Source organism: Mixophyes fleayi, chromosome 11, assembly GCF_038048845.1.
Source record: "Mixophyes fleayi isolate aMixFle1 chromosome 11, aMixFle1.hap1, whole genome shotgun sequence".
NCBI classification, from domain to species: domain Eukaryota; kingdom Metazoa; phylum Chordata; class Amphibia; order Anura; family Limnodynastidae; genus Mixophyes; species Mixophyes fleayi.
The window spans coordinates 86,158,439-86,176,428 of NC_134412.1; the positions used below are offsets into that span (position 1 = coordinate 86,158,439).

Consider the following 17,990-nt stretch of genomic DNA (forward strand, 5'->3'; position numbering starts at 1 on the left):
CACAAGGGGGTAGTGATGCACTATGAAGACATTTTTACTATAGACATGCTGATTAGGTTTTTTCCCCTCAAATGCTCTGGCTTTTTCAGAAAAATGACACATTTGCATTTTAACTTAAGATACCACAAAGTATATTTTAATTGGCATGCTAAATGAATTCACTTCACTATTTAAAATAGTACTGACACATTCTTTTATTTTGTTTATTTTTTAGTACAAGGAAGACAATACTATTTTTAACATGGTTATTTATTCAGTTGGACCTAGGCACTAGTGTTTGACATCATTTTACCATGACCATGACTTTTGAGAAAAGAACATGAGCACATTGTTGTGTTAAAACATCAGTTATTTTTAAGGACACAGTACTGTTTTCTTCGGTACTGTCTCTTGTTGCATTAATTTAGCTTGTATGGTTGTGTCTACGCTTCTTGCAAAGAGATTTGAGCTCAACACTTACATCACTGATCTTTAACAGAGGCAATATAAGCAGGTTTTTTTTCCAAGGACATCCTTAGCTATGTTCATTATTTTTATTTCAATGCTTTTCTATGGAAATAGACAGCAACATAAACAGGTTTCATCAAAATAACTAAAACTAGATACACAGGGCACTGTCTAAAGATAATTTTGTTCTTGTCCAGCTTTTAAACATCCTAGCTTGTACAGATTTTTGTTCTAAGTGAATGGAGGTATCCACTACACTGTTCTCTAAATGTACAAAGGTGGTGTTGACAAATATTCAGCAAAATAAAAGCTTGGGCAGTTTGCCAGCCAAGTGCTTATAATGTTATGTTGTAGAGCAGGTATAGAAGTAACCAAATTTTGTGTCGAAATGGGGTTTTGTTTGTACAGGTCTCCTATTTTCCATTCATTGATTATGCATCAGACATGGCTAGCGACTCACCTATAGACAGTCCAGTTCTATTAAGCATAATGTGATATGCAAACTTTGCAGACTGTTCATGAATGTATTTTGGAGCAGACTTAGCGAACAGTAGTATCTAGTAGTTAATTTCACTTTTAGCTTTAATGTTCAGTATATGTGACCCAATGAATGGCATTCCTCCATCTCTTACTGTTTCTACAAGCTGACTGTCATTTAATGGGAAGACATACTTGGTGCTATCAACAACGAAGATAGGAGCACACAGTATGGCACCAGAGAACTCTTGTTGTTCTGGCCCTATATATTCTGTTTAACTTGATATGAATACACCACTTGTCTGCATCTTCTATATGCTAGCTGGAATCTGATTCTAAATAATTTCAAGAACCCCTAATTGTGTTAAATGAATACTTTTCAGCAGAGATAATCTACTTGTAAAGCTTGATATTGAATTATATGTGTGATTTTAAGAACCATGCATTATCTATTTTGCACATTCCTATCTAGATTGTTTTCCATTTTTTCAATTTAATTTTCCCTTCTCATCTGTAGAACTAAAGTAATGCTGTAGATGTTAAGCTAAGACATTGCAAATTATGTGCAATGACTGGTAATAAGAGCTATATTTTATTCTATTGCTACATATTCTCAATCTGAATAAAAGAAGGGAATATCTCCAAAGTAAGTCATGATGTGACCTTATTCATACGTCAGCAGTAATATAGTAGAAACTACTTTGGCAGGAGAGGATTTAACTGATTGAGTGACATCATATTGCAACTGAGCAAGACCGTGTGTTATTGGCATTTCATTTATTAAAGCAAACATAGATTCTATTTTTTTGTTAGGTGTGAAATGGGAACCACATTCTTGGTTTTTCTAGAGATTAGTTTTATTTTTGAAAATGTAGTCTGCTAGGAAGCAGGTTTTCTGGTTGCTGTCCAAGGTTCTGACTAGAAACCAGGGAATCCCTTTCTCAGTAATCAGCTGCCTTGTGTCAGTTCTGTCTACTAAACATTAATATAAATTATTTATACATTGTTCTGTATTCCTTCCATCAGCACAGCTAAATATCTGCTTTAGCATTTTTTAATTACTTTGAATTATGTATTGTAACATTTAAAATAGGACAAGGAATAGTGAACAAAATTGTGTAATAGTTAAACAGCTTGTTTTTCAGGCTGATTTACTATGCAAATGTTAAACTGTAAATTTAAATGACACTTTAGCAAATTGGTACATGAGCATCGGCACTGATTGTGTTTAGGTATGTTTATCTTTGCATGGTCTGTGTGTATATAATATATATTGTTTTTCTTGAGACAAACATTGGAAGATGACCGTCTCACTCGGAGGTTTCAGTTTTACAGCTCTGTCATGCCAAATAACAATCGAGGCACATACATTATGATTTTTATTTTAAACCATACACCCCAATGTAATTAAAATCCTTTGACTCTCGTCTCTGTAAATAATGCTAAATAAAAGGTTTGCGTGCTCGGCTCAGGGTCTTAGGACATATTCCTTTTCATAAACCATGGTTTGCTCTGTCTTAGAAGCAGTTTTAAAGGTTTTATTTTGCTTTCAGGGCAATCTGCTCAAATACAAGGTCAAAGTACTTTGGAGCAAGAGGGCTTTAAAGCACCTTAAACAAAAATGTCTGGCTTCTTATTTCTTCTATATGTAGTAATATATCCCTGCAATTATACGTTTAGTGGTTGAATGGAAAGCTACATTTTGTTGCTGAGTATAGTGACTGAAAGAAGACGTTCATGTCCTGCCTTTTGGCTTTTTTATTTTTACGTCCTGAAATTATTTTTTTTTATTGTGGAGAAAATAATTGCCTGAAAAATGGGGAAAATAAATCCTTTTGTACTATTGCCATGCATCATCAAAAGGTCATGCTGCTTTGTGTGTTAGATGCCAAAGTAATTATGCAATTATTTTGTTGAATGCTGCATAATATGCCAAAATCAGATATAGTTGGAAGGCCTGCTGTTGAGTAAGGTGATCTGTTTCAAAGAAAGTGTCCTGTAGGGCAACAGTTATACCAGAAGGGTTTTTTTAATGTTATATAAAAAGACACATTAAAGAGCTTTGCAGTAGACGATATGAAAAAAATAAAACCTTGATGTTTTCTAGAGTGCCACTCTAAATATCATGTTTTAGCAGTATACTGATTAACACTGCACATAGGGAAAATATGCAGGTGATAACTGCTGAGGCAACCTTTAAAAAACAAAATAAAAATAAATTCCGCTTTGACCTGCTATTCCACATGCTGTGTGTTAAAGATAATTTCACCTTGTTAAAGGACTAGAAAACATACAGTACATTTTTTTTTAAAAAAAATTGATTCCGAAGATTGTTTAAGGATCTTTCATAACTAGAGATTGTCACAATAAATCTTAGTTTGTAGAGGAAGATTTTGTTCTCTTCAATGTGTGGTAGAAATGCTTGGCTGATGCTCTACATAGCATAAGATCCACCAAGACCACTTCGGCCTACCCCCATGTCTGCGGCCTATGAGGGATGTCACCAGGAGGCTATTGGTCTGCGGTCACTTTCCCCTGGACACAATCTAGCTCAGATGCTGTGAGTTTGCTGTTGGTGTTAGAGGCGGATCCACTACGTACAGGTGACATGGGATGTGCACATCGCTAATCGTGCATATTTTGAGAGTTCCAAATACATATAAATTTCTGAACTGGCTGTTTTTCTATTTATAGTGGTTTTGACTGGTACCTCAGCATCTTACTGTATTCAGTTTTCATCTCCTGCACATCTGTGTGATCACAACATCAAAGTGTTCACAGTAGGGCATACTGTTTCTGGAGATGAGTGCGCTGGTTTTGTGGTAGTCGGTAACGTGTCCATTTGTGTGATATTGAGAACCAAGCTGCTAGGGCAGTCTCATGATGTGAGGAGGGGGAATTAAGGCAAACTTGAAGTCAAAAACGTGAGTTTGGTTGTGGGTCCCCCAACAAAAAAATTATGTGAGCAAGAAGACTGTGGTGTCAAATGTACCTCTCTCTGTGTGAGAGGCGGAATCCATTCTTCCAACTTATTTTATGAGGCATTAGTAAAATTTAGATAATTTGATGTGCAACTTTCCAAAATGTTGCCTCAGCTTTCCATTCTTTACCTTTTTTTCTTTAAGTTATTATAATTAGATTATATTGCCAGTAGACCTAAAATGCAAGTTGCTTTAAATATAAGACCATATAGTAACATTCAGCAGTAAGTAAATGCTTTTGGATCCTACCAGAGCTGAATATCTTTGAAGTAAAACATTGCTTATGGGTGACATACATTTCTGATGCACATAGGATTTTCTTTCTTATCGAATGACCGTGCATGCAATGGCAGATTGCCAGAAAATGACCTTGCTTGCAACTAGTGTAAAAGTATTTGCAATCATCTTGCGTGCTGTCATGGCATGGCAATTCTTATATATCTAGTTATCCCTCTGTTATTGATTAATAATGTAAATAGGGTGACATTAAATGGGACTGATCTCTCCTAATGTACATGTTCACACCTGGTTGCAAGCGAGGGGTCAGCATTGAAGAGTGAACCCCCTGAGTAAACATTGCAAAATGCACATTTCATATTAGATCAACTTGAATTTTATATTTGTCTATTGAATCACTTCTGTATTTTTCATGTATCACTGGAAGCTTGCATTACTAAATCTACAGTGCAGGTTCCTTTGTACAGAAGAGCGTTTAACTTAACATAAACATAAAAAAAGAAGTTGTGATCTTTGTAAGAAGTGATTTCTGAGCACATCAGACCAGTGTAGCGAAGAGGTAGATTAGATGTACAGACCTGGTGTGTTGTCTACATATTTGTGAGTGTTAAAAGGGGCCTATTCTTGTTTCTACTTACATTTTAGATTATTGACCTTTTAAATATACTTATTTAATCTGTGGCATTCCCTTGTTCGTTTATGTCCTATGCCAAGTTAGTATATGTGTTGTTAAATGGTTGGTTGCTTTACAAAAGTATTGTTGCATATAATGTACCCAACACCATACATGAGCCCTGTTATTAGATGATCCATGAATAATTGTGTTTTGTTAAGTGGTAGAATGATGGCCTCTGTTTTTGATAACAAATGTTGACAACATGCGACTTCCAGCTGCTTGGGAACTACAAATCCCAACATGTGGATTATTGTAGTTCAAAAGTTGAAGAACCACATATTGCCTACACCTGTATTATGTGATTTGGTCATGATTTAGGTACCTTTTTAGGGTGTTTGATTAGCATCGGAGCTATGGATATGTAATATATCCCCCCCATAATACTGCAGTAACTTTGTGTCTAGTGGAGGAGGGTGGTTCAGATGGCTGCCATTGTCCATCACAGGATCTCGCACAGCGTGACACCCCCACTGATAATGTCGCCAGCGAGTGCTAGTGAGCGGCTGTGAAGTCCAAGGGCGGCCATCTGCCCCCTGCCTCCAGCAGACACCAAAATAAGGAGAGATGGTGGTGAAGGGTCACTTTGTATGTAAGGTTTTTGATAAAGTGTATTTGGTATATTATATAGTGTGCGCGCCTGTGTGTTTTGGTGAAATATCTAGAGTTGTATTATGATGTGTGCGAGCAGTTTGGTTGAGGAATCAATTTTTTACCTGGGTCTGATGTTGCTTTGGAGAGCAGATTGTGTCTGACGTGGTTGTAAGCTAGGCAGTAATCCTTTATGGTGTGTATATAAACTCCCCACTTGAGCCGTCTCCTGATTGTTATAAAGAACAAGCTGGATCTCTGCTGCTAACCATGACCGGAGCCTGTGTGGAGTTGGACCACTGGTACCCAGGCTGGTGGGCAACTCTCAGCTGGTTTATCTCCCCTCTATGGAATGAAGCTTGGATTGTGTTACTTGGGACACAGCTCCAACTTCCTTAATGAGTTATCCCTTCTGCTCTCCGCCTAGGTGTTAACTCCTGCTGTCTGCTCTCCACCCATGGGCTGTTGTGTGTTTTCTACCAATTGGATATTTATCGTGACGTATTTGTTGTTTATTGCAGTAAATTTCGTAATATAGTTTTTGTGGGGGAAAGTTTATCTCCCAGCCCTAATCAGAGCATCAGTTATCAGTTAACTCCTCATTTGGATGTCTCCATTTCTGAAGTAGATAGAACTGGTAGCCAATCTGATTGGGAGATAATATTAATGATCTTGTGGGAAGCAGTGACTTGTCAATCAATACATGTGATTAAGCGAGGACAGGGCTGCATGTGACAGGAGCAGTGCCATGATGTGAGGTGGGCAATAAAGCCAAGTGGGAGCCACAATGAGAGGTAGATAGTGGAATGAGCAGGGTCCTCCCAACAGCACAGACTAGTGATGAGGTTCCTGTCACAGCCGATGCAGAAAGACTGTTGTCAAATGCACCTCTACAAAGTTCATACACAATCTTGTTTCTGTATGAATGGACAGCAGCCTACTGCCACTCTTATAGTACTCTTAAATTTATTTTGTACCACGTTAGGCAGCATGGAATCTGTGGCAGCGTACAAATAAACGATGATTGTAGATGTCGTAGGCTGGAATGGCATAGTTATGTGTTGGATAATGTGTTTTTTGAAAGATATTCATGAGACCATTTTTCTTTGAGTCCTATCTTTCATGTTTGCCTATTTTTTGTATGAATGTTTTAGTTACAATATGTATATTTGGCTCCATAGCAACTGCTCTGTTAATAAAAGTATTCCGTTTTACTTGGTCATTTGAAATACCTTGTGGATATACACAGCCTTTACAGTTAAGCTGAGAAATACAGTCTGCAAGTCTCTGAGGATATGAAAACTTACAAAATAGACTTGTGGATGACAAAGATCATTTTTGATTTGGTGTGGTGTGCAGTAAAATTTTATGATCCATGTTGGCTCCTTAGGGAATATAAAGTGCAGAGAGCATGAAGAAACCCATAAAATTACCAGGGATTTCATATTGTTTGTAATTAATGTGGGGTCTCAGAGGTTTCTTCTGGCTGGCTGAGATATCCCAGCTAAATAAAAGTACAACTTGTCTATTTTTAGATGTTAATATCTTGCTGAAAACATAACGAAATTTTATAGGCAAAGCTGCGTGAATTGAGAACCTGTAGACTGCAGCTCACTTTAGTCACCTCGTTTATATCCGGGACTATTGTTTATATCATTTTTTGTAAGGCTTTAGTTTCACCATAATTGCATAGTTGCTTACTCAGGTATGTGCTCAATACTGCTTCAAAATAAACTAGTACCAGATTTTGTTCAATTTTAATGTTCATTGCCTGTCTCCTGTCCACTTCTTACACTGGCCCGATTTATACAGCAGTGATCTCTGTGAACTTTACAAGCTCACGGGCCGGGAGGGCCACTGACAACCCAGCTGCCCATTTCAATCAGGTGAGCGTAGGAAGTGTGCCGAAAACCAGCGCTGGTCAGTTGAAGGATCAAGGAAGCCCAACAAATTGGGTGTACAGCATCTTAACAACCTGTTTCTAAATTAAGAATTGTGCTCCAATTAAAATCTATTCATAATCAATTCATACATATGTGAATGTGTGCATATGTATATAAAGATCAGCCACAGCATAAAAGCCACTGACAAGTGAAGTGAATAACATTGATTATCTCGTTACACTGGCATCTGTCAAGGGGTGGAATATATTAAGCCGCAAGTAAACAGTCAGTTCTTGAAGCAAGAAAAATGGGCAAGCGTAAGGATCTGGACTTTGACAAGGGCCAAATTGTGATGGCTAAAAGACTGGGTCAGGGTACCTCCAAAACAGTAGGTCTTGTGTGGTATTCCTGGTATGCAGTTGTTAGTATCTACCAAAAGTGTTCCATGGAAGGGCAACCAGGGGCATGTGTGTTGATGGTTCATTGATGCTTGTGAGGAACAGAGGCTAGCCCGTCTGGTTCATTCCCACAGAAGAGCTGCTGTAGCATAAATTGCTGAAAAACAACTCTGGCTATGATAGAAACGTGTCGAACACACAGTGCATTGCAGCTTGCTGCGTAACAGACCGGTCAGAGTGTCCATGCTGGCCGCTGTCCACCGCCGAAAGCCCCTACAAATGGGCACGTGAGCACCAGAACTGGAGCAAAGGAAATAGCTGGCTTGGTCGGATGAATCACTTTCTATTTAACATGGTGTGTATGGCCGGGTGCGTGTGTATGGTTTACCTGGGGAAGAGATGACACCAGGATGCACGATGGGAAGAAGGAAATCTGGCGGAGGCAGTGGGATGCTCTGAAAATGTTGTTCTGCGATTCCTTGGGTCCTGGCATTCATGTGGATGTTACTTTGACACGTACCATCTACCTAAACATAGTTGTAGACCAAGTACACCCCTTCATGGTAACAGTATTCCCTGATGTCAGTGGCCTCTTTCAGCAGGATAATGCGCTCTGCCACACTGCAAAAGTTGTTCAGGAATGGTTTGAGGAACAGGACAAAGAGTTCAAGGTGTTGACTTGGCCTCCAAATTCCCCAGAGCTCAGTCAGATTGAGCATCTGTGGGATCTGCTGGAAAAACAAGTCCGAGCCATGGAGGCCCCACCTCAGGACTTAAAGGATCTGCTGCTAACGTCTTGGTGCCAGATACCACAGGACACCTTCAGTGGCCTTGTGAGTTCCATGCCTCGACGGGTAAGAGCCATTTTGGTGGCACGAGGAGGCTGATCTGTGTGTATATATGGTTTCACATGGACCAGTAACATAGACCTCTTGCTAGACATAGACTTTTCAGAAGTCTTTTTACTGTAATTGTTGTAGGTGTTGATTATTTTAGTTGCTTTCACTTCATCTGTGGTAAATGTTGACAAAATCCAAAGAACAAAATAAACAAGGTAAAATAAATGTATTGTAAACATCAAATGTTTATTTTTGAGTAAAAAAAAAGAAATTTACCAGGACTAGGTGGCTAGTTATGCCAGCTCTGAGAACTTTAAGTAATCCACACCTTTTAAAGACAAGTGAGCTATAAGGGTAATTTTGCAGCTATTTCTTCCCCCCACACACTTTTTTTTTTTTTTTCTTTACAGAATTACACATTTGAGTAGTAGGACAGATAAAACGGGACATCCTGTATCTTAAGTATGCACAGCACGAAGAAAAGGGGAATTAAAAATCCATATGTATTACTTGATTTATTAAAAGACTTAATCAGCATAAATGTCCCATTAAAAAATGTAACCAAGTCATCATTTGTATTTCTGGCAATTTCTGGGAATAATGTTTTGCCTTTTTTATGAAGCAAATATTTTTTATTTTATGCCGTCATTGTTGTCTGAGTTGTTTGTTGTATGTGTTTTTGAATCTGACTAGCTACACCTTGCATCCTCCATTATGTAGTGAGTGACTGACACGTGTGTATATAACAGCTTGACTAATAAGCCATAGGTTATCCTAGTGTTTCAGCTGAGTGACCACTTCCTGCTGAAAGGGTATATATTGTCTATACAGCATTGGGCTGGACTTATATCTCTTGAGATTGCAGCTTCTTATGTCTCTCTAAGAAATAGTAACATTGCAGTCAAATTGATGATTTTACCAAATCCAAAATCATATATAAATATATTGTTAGTTTTAGTTTGTGGAAGGTAAAGGCAATTTTTTTTTTTTTAAAGTCAACCTAATCAATGTTCAACATCTGTTTACTAATTCTTTGCTCTTAACATTGAGTTTGGTCTGCTCTCCTGGGATTCCACTGTTCTGTGCATGTCTAGCGCTCATTGGCTGAAGTAGCTTATTGCTGCCATGACAACAATAACACAACACAAATAAGCCCTACTGATTTAAATGTGAGTTTATTTGAAAAGCAAAGTTGTTCTCTTTACCATAAAAAAATATAGTCTGCATATCCTAACCCCATATCTTCTACTTTAAGATTTTGCACTTATTACTCCGGACTTCATACAGCACTAGTTTGAAATCGCAGCTTTATAACATATGCGTTCCCTTGTACAATTGCATTATTCAGGAAAATTAGACACAGGAAGCCTAAGTAGATCATTGATCCAACAGGAGAAAGACACTATTGAATGCTAACCTATGTTTTCAAAATATACCCATTTTTTTTAATATAGGTAATAGGGATTGTAGAACTCATGAAATTGGTTCCTTAATTGTACTGCTGTAAACACTTTAAAGCAATACACTGTATTGGCTATGAAACAAGGTAATAAAAGATTATAGTGGAACATGAATATATATATATATATATATATATATATATATATATATTTATATATTTATTTTTTTAGGAATTTCTTGCTGAATAGTGATGAGCAATGTCATGAGTTTAGTGTGTACTATGATGTGCCACCAGGGGTGCTGTTTCAGAGTAGTAATATTTCTATGCTGGCAGAAGCATTACGGTAGCCTCCACTTGAGATTCTCTGTGCAGAATATATTGTACCCACATGGTTTTATGAGAATTTATAGAAACATTAATTGAAAATTGTTGCATATCTAGAAATAGGTTTATTTCCGTTTTGGTATCTGCTTGAATGTAATGTGGGATGTAGGTATATAACCATTTAATGCGAGTTGTCACCTGGCAAGAGAGTACATTAATAAATTACAGATGCAGCAGGCCGTATTGTTTCTGTTGGGAAGAGCAAGCCATCCAGTTTCCATAGATTCACATGGTAAACAAACAAGATTGATCTTCAGAGACGTGTCACCCATGTGGTGAAAGTGAGACCATCCACAGGTAGATATTGTCTTTAAAAGCTTTGGCACTGATGCCAAAACAACTGGACCACAAGAGAACCTATTACTGTTTTCTCCAATGTTAGTGATCATTGGGTCACAGTTTTCTAGCATAAATCTGGTCAATTCCATCCTAGTTTTTATGGGGATTCCTGGCCGTTTTAGGTTACTTCATTGAGACTTTAACTGTTTGGTAGACTATTTCATCATCATCTATTTATATAGCGACACTAATTCCACAGAGCTGTACAGAAAACTTGCATCAGTCCCTGCCCCATTAGAGCTTAAGCTGGGTACACACTACAGAAATTTCAACCAACTTTTTATGCCGAGCGATTTTACATGCGATCGATGGTCCTATCGCTCAGTCCATGGACTGCGTACCACACTAGCCTTGTTTTAGACGATAAAGGGAAGAGCGGACGTCCCTTTAGCGACATTTTACAGCCATGTTGTCGTGAGCAATGACTAATTTCATACACACTGTTGTGGATTGGTCGGAAGTTTATACACACTACACAACGGAAACGAGATTGGAACGAAAATATTAAACGGTACGACCAACCAAATGAGGCGCTAATCGTCCATTTGGGCAGACTTTTGACCATCGTGTCACTGCACACACTGACCCGACTTTTGAACGAGCGGTCCTATGTCGGCTGTTTGAGCCGATTATTGGACGAAAACAGTGTAGTTAGTGTGTACCCAACTTAACTATTGGAACTTCCCTAACACAAACACACATACAGACTGAGAAAAACTAGGGTCAATATAATAGCGGCCAATTAACCTAGTATGTTTTTGGAGTGTGGGAGGAAACACATAAAAACTCCACATAGATAAGGCCATGGTTGGGAATCGAACTCGTGATCTCATTGCTGTGAGGCAGAAGTGCTAACCACTAAGCCACTAGGCTACCCATAAAATACATCAAACTGTGTAGGGTTAGCAGTAACAACACGTTATGATGTGCAAAGCACTGCGATTCCGCCAGCCATGATGGAAAATTGAGACCTAATGGCCCATAAATTGCAGTCTATATGGGCTCAAATTATTGGTCTTGATCAGGAGTTTTTTAGATGCCTGTTGGCACTGGTGGAAAATGCGGTCAGCCAATGACTGCTTCTGAACATGTGTGGTCATCACCTGGATGGACAAATGGCATATAGACCCGGCAGCTCATCTCCCTGTCTGACTGCCATGGTCGCTTTTTCTTTTAGAGGTCCACACAAGGCTCCCACATGAACATGCGCTGTACAATTTTGTATAATGTAATAGGAATGAAAAAATAAAACACAACACATTTAGAAGTTCTCCTTTATAGGCGATAGTTTATACTACTGTATATGTATTTCGAAGTTAGAGAAAATGCAGTATAGTGTTTTATTATATTCTTAATGCCCACAATCTTTTAACTCCTGCTCTTCCCATTGTTATAGGCAGCCACGTGCTGCTGCTTATGCAAAATAATGCCCCCTTTCACCAAATCCACAAGTTAAGGAGTACAATGGTATTAAAGCAGTGTGCAATTATTCTTTATTGTAGTAGTCACCAGCAGAGGAAATGGTAATTTGGATATTAGCAGCATGAGAATGATCGTGCAGTTTTCTGCCCCATAAATGGTATAACATAATCTGTCTTTGTTATACTTTGATGTACGAAGGTGCCTGAGTCTTACTCATTGTATGTGTGTAACTAGTGCACAAAGCAGGAATGGTTACAGTGGCCTGTTGTCTACAGTGGAGGCAGCCATTTTATAGGTGGAACCGATGAGCAATATATTTATCTGCGCTCTTTGATTGTACTGGTTAAAAATAATTCTTACAGATAGAGAAACTTGAATACAATCCATGTCCTTGTTAAATTATAAATGACTTGGTCCTTTATGTGCTCTATAATTACAAGGTTCTAATGTTTTGTATTTCCAGTTTCAGAAATTAACTAATTTCATAATTTACCTTGCTGAGCACAAAGAATATTTGTTGTACACAATTTAGTTATGAGTCTGTCTTCAGTTACAGAGGGGATCAGTGTGTGGCTCAGTGATGCCACTAGATCCTAATGACTTAATTGGCTGTATTCTCATTAATATGAAGACCACCCACTACATGCCTCCATTGTATTCAGATGACAGGACAATTTTAAAGTGCTGAAATAAAAGCATTTTAGACACGCATATGCCCTTCATTGGCTTTGGCTGATTTTCTTTAGATTTTTCTCTGAGGTCACAAGGACTGCTAACCCCCGTCCATGCAGGAGATGTCATGGTGCGTAGTTGAGCATAACTACATTTCACCATGCTCCACTTTTTTCCGGCATCCTCTTGCTGTGCTCAATATAGGATGCAAATCGCTGGGTGTCATTACTGTTAGAGTTCAGTAGTCTGCAGCACACAAACTGTATATACATCCATAAGATTCCGTTCACTGTCTTACATGGAAGTGTATTGTAACATTTACACATCTGAGAACATTACCCTGCATTTGTAGGTCTCACAACAATGCAGGATCCCCAGTTCTAGGTAATGAGGTGGAATCACTTTCTCTGTGTCTACTTACGGAGACTTCTAGCTTTACAGATACGTTTTAGTTGTCATTTTCTTTTATTACTGCAAAGGGCTTTTTTTTTAATTTACTTTTATTAAGTAAGGGGTAATTATAGACTGCTACTCAAGTGCATGAGCCCTTTAATCAAAATAACGAGCATTATTTTTGCATGTAACACAACAAATTTCAGCTTCAAGGTTCTTGTAAATCACAGGGTGATCAGCATGTGTAAAGTGAAGCCTGCTCATGATTGTTACTTTTTAACTAGAGATTGTAAACCCATGTGTATTTTGTGTGTAATCTGTCCATCCTGCTTTCTCTCATTAGATGATCATGGAAACAGCAACGGCAGTCATGTAAAGATCTTTCTACCCAAGAAGCTGCTCGAATGTCTACCAAAATGTTCAAGTTTACCAAAAGAAAGACATCGTTGGAACACTAACGAGGTATTTAAATGATGGTTTTCTTGACAGGCTAATTATTTCCTGATGCAGAGTTTTATTTTTTATCTGTACATATCTTGTACAAATGCTGCCGTCAGGACCGATGTTGTAAGGTAATTTATGGAGTTGTGTGAAGTGACGTTGTTCTAGTGCTTTGTGGTTCTATGCGCCGTTGCCCAAACTAAATGCAGAACCATAATATCCTATTTGTGCTACACGACAGTTGTTTAGAGGATCATCTGGTGCTTCTGAGAATTCCCTGTTGTAGGACAAGATGCAGTGAAGCAGATCACTGACACTTTGCCGTCCATTTGTAAAGCTGATACATGACTGGAGAATACTAGAGAGACCGGGTGTGAAACTTGGCACCTTGACCTATAAAGGTCAGAACGCCTTTATGTGATTTCTCTAGCTGCACGCGAAATCCAAGGCTTAAAAAGAAGTATCGCCTATGCTGAGGCATTTTTTGAAACTTTGCTTTATAATTCTGGAGTTGACAAAAACATGTAACGGTGTTTCCATGGCATCCAGTGTCCTGTCAGACAATGGCACCGTTGCCCTCTCTTTTGGCTGACGAAGTGCCTATATTGTGCACAACTGAGGGTTTGTTGGTAGGAGGCATAGCTATTATTTGGTCAGGGCACGTTCATGGAATGTAAAGTGCCAGTTGCTATGGCAAGCTGTAAACTTTTTTTTTTTTTTTTTTTAATGGATTTATAATTGTAGTGGTTTGTGTCTTTAGTACTTTATTGCAATTACTAAGCATCTTGCTCACAGCACCTCGTGCTAAAAAAAAGAGGATTCCAGTCTTATTGTGCAGTGAAATTGGTTTATTTTTGAATGACTGCTTTGTCTGTAGTGATCTATTATGCTGTTACAGTTGATGTAATTCCAAGATTTATGAAAATATTTCAATGTACTCTCATAAGCTGATCCAAGACCAGGATATTTTAAAATGCTGATGCATTGGACCATTCCATCTGAACTGATGGGCAACGGTGGTATACTCTAGACCAGGCCTGTCCAACCTGTGGCCCTCCAGGTGTTGTGAAACTACAAGCCCCAGCATGCTTTGCCAGTAGACAACCTGTTGATAGCTGGAAGGGCATGCTGGGACTTGTAGTTTCACAACATCTGGAGGGCCGCAGGTTGGACAGGCCTGCTCTAGACTCTGATAGATAGGATTTAATGGAATACTTCCAGGTGCTCATCTTCACACCAACTGGCACTCTCAGCTGTGTAAGTGGCCTTGTGTTATTATCTTTAAGAAATCCCTCTATACGTTTGTGTGTCTGTATACTGGTATGAGAGATGTTTCTGTGGCAATCCTATGATACACGGGTTAAGTCTTTTTCAGCAAGAGTTTATTAAAGGTTCGTAGTGAGTGCATCTCTCAACTGATAAGTGGTTTTAAAAATGCACAGTCTCCGCAATCTGCCAACTGCTGCGGCAGCACATCTCTAACACACGCCGACAAGGGCACTAAAATATTTAGTGGACTACATGTGGATTTTTTTGCCCTCCGCAACCCCCCCCCCCCCCCCCCCCCCCCCCCCCCCCCCCCCCCCCCCACCCCCCCCCCCCCCCCCCCCCCCCCCCCCCCCCCCCCCCCCAATAAAAAGAGTTCTTTGTTAACATTCAGGCAACGGTTAAACATTAACATGAAATTAAATTGTTTTAAAATGAGTAATACAATTTCATATATATATATATATATATATATATATATATATATATATATATATATATATATATATATATATATATATATATATATATATATATATATATAATTTTTTTTTTTTTGTTTATTTTGGCCTTTTTATTATTGTTTGAAGCTGTTTGCTTCTCCAACCTTTTCAGAAAAATCACTGTTTATTTATCGCTTGTCAATGAAAAACAAATTAAGATATTTAAAAACACAGCAATACTAAGCATATGTAGCTCGTGTGACATAGGATTTCTGTGGCCTTTGGTACTACTGTGGATGTAGCTGCAGCACCTTTTGTTAGTGTTTAATGTGCGATACATTGTAAGTTCTTCAATGTTTTTGGGGACACAATTTACTGTGTTCTGGGGTCCTAACACATATGTATATATAGGACAGTAAAACACATAACAACTCTTGGACCTTTGTTCTCTCCTGAAATGCTTACCACAGCTTCAAGCCAGTCATATTGCTTATCAGAAGAGGGCAGATGTCCCATATAAGTGCATGTATACCACAACACTTAATTAGACCACCATTACCTCCACACCACTGCAATCTACCATCTGTAATTAATTGCTTTATTAACTGTCCCACGCCATTATCATAGTCATTTCAAGAAATCCATAGTCCTTACTATTGTCCAGAGTAAATCATTATAAACATATTTTCATTTTTTTTTATTCAGTTGTAACTAGTGTGTTATAAACTAGTAACATGATATACACATGTCAACCCAATTTCAATAACTCAATATATTCATCATAACTTGCCAACTTCAAAATATTAAAATTAGCTTAATCAATGTAAGGATTTGCAGACCCTACTGCAGAAGGCATAGGTTGAAATGTTTAATGTCGTGCCTACTGATGAGTAAATCTGCTCAGGGCAATTTGTGAAAGGAAACAATCCGTTGTTTCTGCAGAATATCAGTCTCCCAGTCCATGCACAGGTATCGGTACGGAGCGTGTACCACATCTGTGCTCCTCATCCTCTGCAGACACATGTTTCAATCAATCCAGACATGTTCATTTATCTCCTAGTGCTGCTGCTGATACTTCACTACAGTTAAGGTTTTAGGTTGATGGTTTTTGGTTCTATTCGGAGATTTCTCAAGCCATTCGGTGGCAAATGCTGATAGTGTGTAGAATACTTCAGAAAGTCCATACACCTTATAGCGGCCTCATGATCAGCAGTTTTATTTTGCAAGGGGTTTTTAGCTGCCTAAAGTAACACTTCCTTTTAATAAGTGTTCTTGAGATGCGTTATGTGAAAGTTCTTTAAAGTAGTTGATATCTATCATCCTATCTGTATAGCAGACCGCATCATCTGATATAACCCCAGGTTTGTTGTGTAGCTTTAACATAACTTACATAGTTGTTTATCCAGTCCAGATAGAGTCTGGAAGAATCCTTTATTTCTGGGCTATCTCACCAGCGATTGTAGCTGTATGTTTGTCGTGGTGCTATATTAATCCTGCGGTTATGACACCGGGTGTTACGTGACCTATCACTCCCTGGCTACTCCAGCCTATGTAAGTTTTTGTTAGTATTTCTTGTTTTAAGCTAATTTCCATATTTTTTAACCCTCAGTATATACCGACACATTCTACTGATCTAGGATTTATTTTTGTAACATTGCTATGTGTTTACACCATTTATTCTTAGTTAATGGATACCTTTCCCTGTTGATATTGACTCATTTGCACTTAAAAGTACAATATGGTGAATACAAATAATAATCTGGTCTCTGCAGTTTGTGCTCCCCTCTTTCCCTGCACTGTTGGATCTAGGCTGTGCGTAATATTTTGGGCTGTTTACCACATCCTTTTCTGAGCAGTTATTTGCTGGTCAGTCTAAGGTATGATGTGTTGCCTGTCAGTGTGCATAACTCTGTCACTAATATTTTCTGCATGGTCTTAGTAACTTTTGGCCCTGGCTTTGACTGTTTGGATACATTTGTGGATGCCTATTTACTCTGAAACTGAATGCCGTGTGTATTTGGTTAGTGTTACTAAAACAAAATCACGAAAAATGGTCCATGTATCTCTAACATTCGTCATGGACAATGTACTTTTCAAATAAGCCAAGGAGAAGTTAAAACTTCATGGCCTACAACTGATTATGGAAATTGTGATTGTATCTTGCCTGTCTCTTGGCTAAAAATCTAAATTTGGAGAATTGGGCAGCACGGTGGCTCAGTGGTTAGCACTTCTGCCTCACATCACTGAGGTCATGAGTTCGATTCCCGACCATGGCCTTATCTGTGTGTATGTTCTCCCCGTGTTTGCGTGTGTTTCCTCCGGGTGCTCCGGTTTCCTCTCACACTCCAAAAAACATACTAGTAGGTTAATTGGCTGCAATTAAATTGCCCTTCGTCTCTCTCTCTGTGTGTGTATGTTAGGGGATATAGATTGTAAGCTTCAGTGGGGCAGGGACTGATATGAATGAGTTCTCTGTACAGCGCTGCGGAATTAGTGGCGCTATATAAATAGATGATGATGAATTGTATTTTTTTTTATTTTTAATGCTATTTCACATAAATATGTAGAAAACCATATTGGTATTACATTTAAGTCTTCCATTCATTTCTTATAGACTTAACCTGTGATGGTCAAGCACAATGCATTGTTGATTGGTCCGTTTGGTTAAATCAATTAAAAGCCAATCTGGTTTGGTGTGGTGG

The 17,990-nt window shown here is 38.5% G+C and overlaps 1 protein-coding gene across 4 annotated transcripts in view; it reads left to right on the forward strand.

The window, feature by feature from the left end:
- The window catches only part of CAMTA1 (calmodulin binding transcription activator 1), a 1,141,371-nt gene that overhangs the window by 1,800 nt on the left and 1,121,581 nt on the right, over positions 1-17,990 (forward strand). For all 4 annotated transcript variants that reach the window (XM_075190128.1, XM_075190126.1, XM_075190127.1 and 1 more), the window contains exon 2: positions 13,482-13,600. In XM_075190128.1, the coding sequence (XP_075046229.1) occupies positions 13,482-13,600 (119 nt within the window). The remainder of the gene's footprint in view (positions 1-13,481; positions 13,601-17,990) is intronic.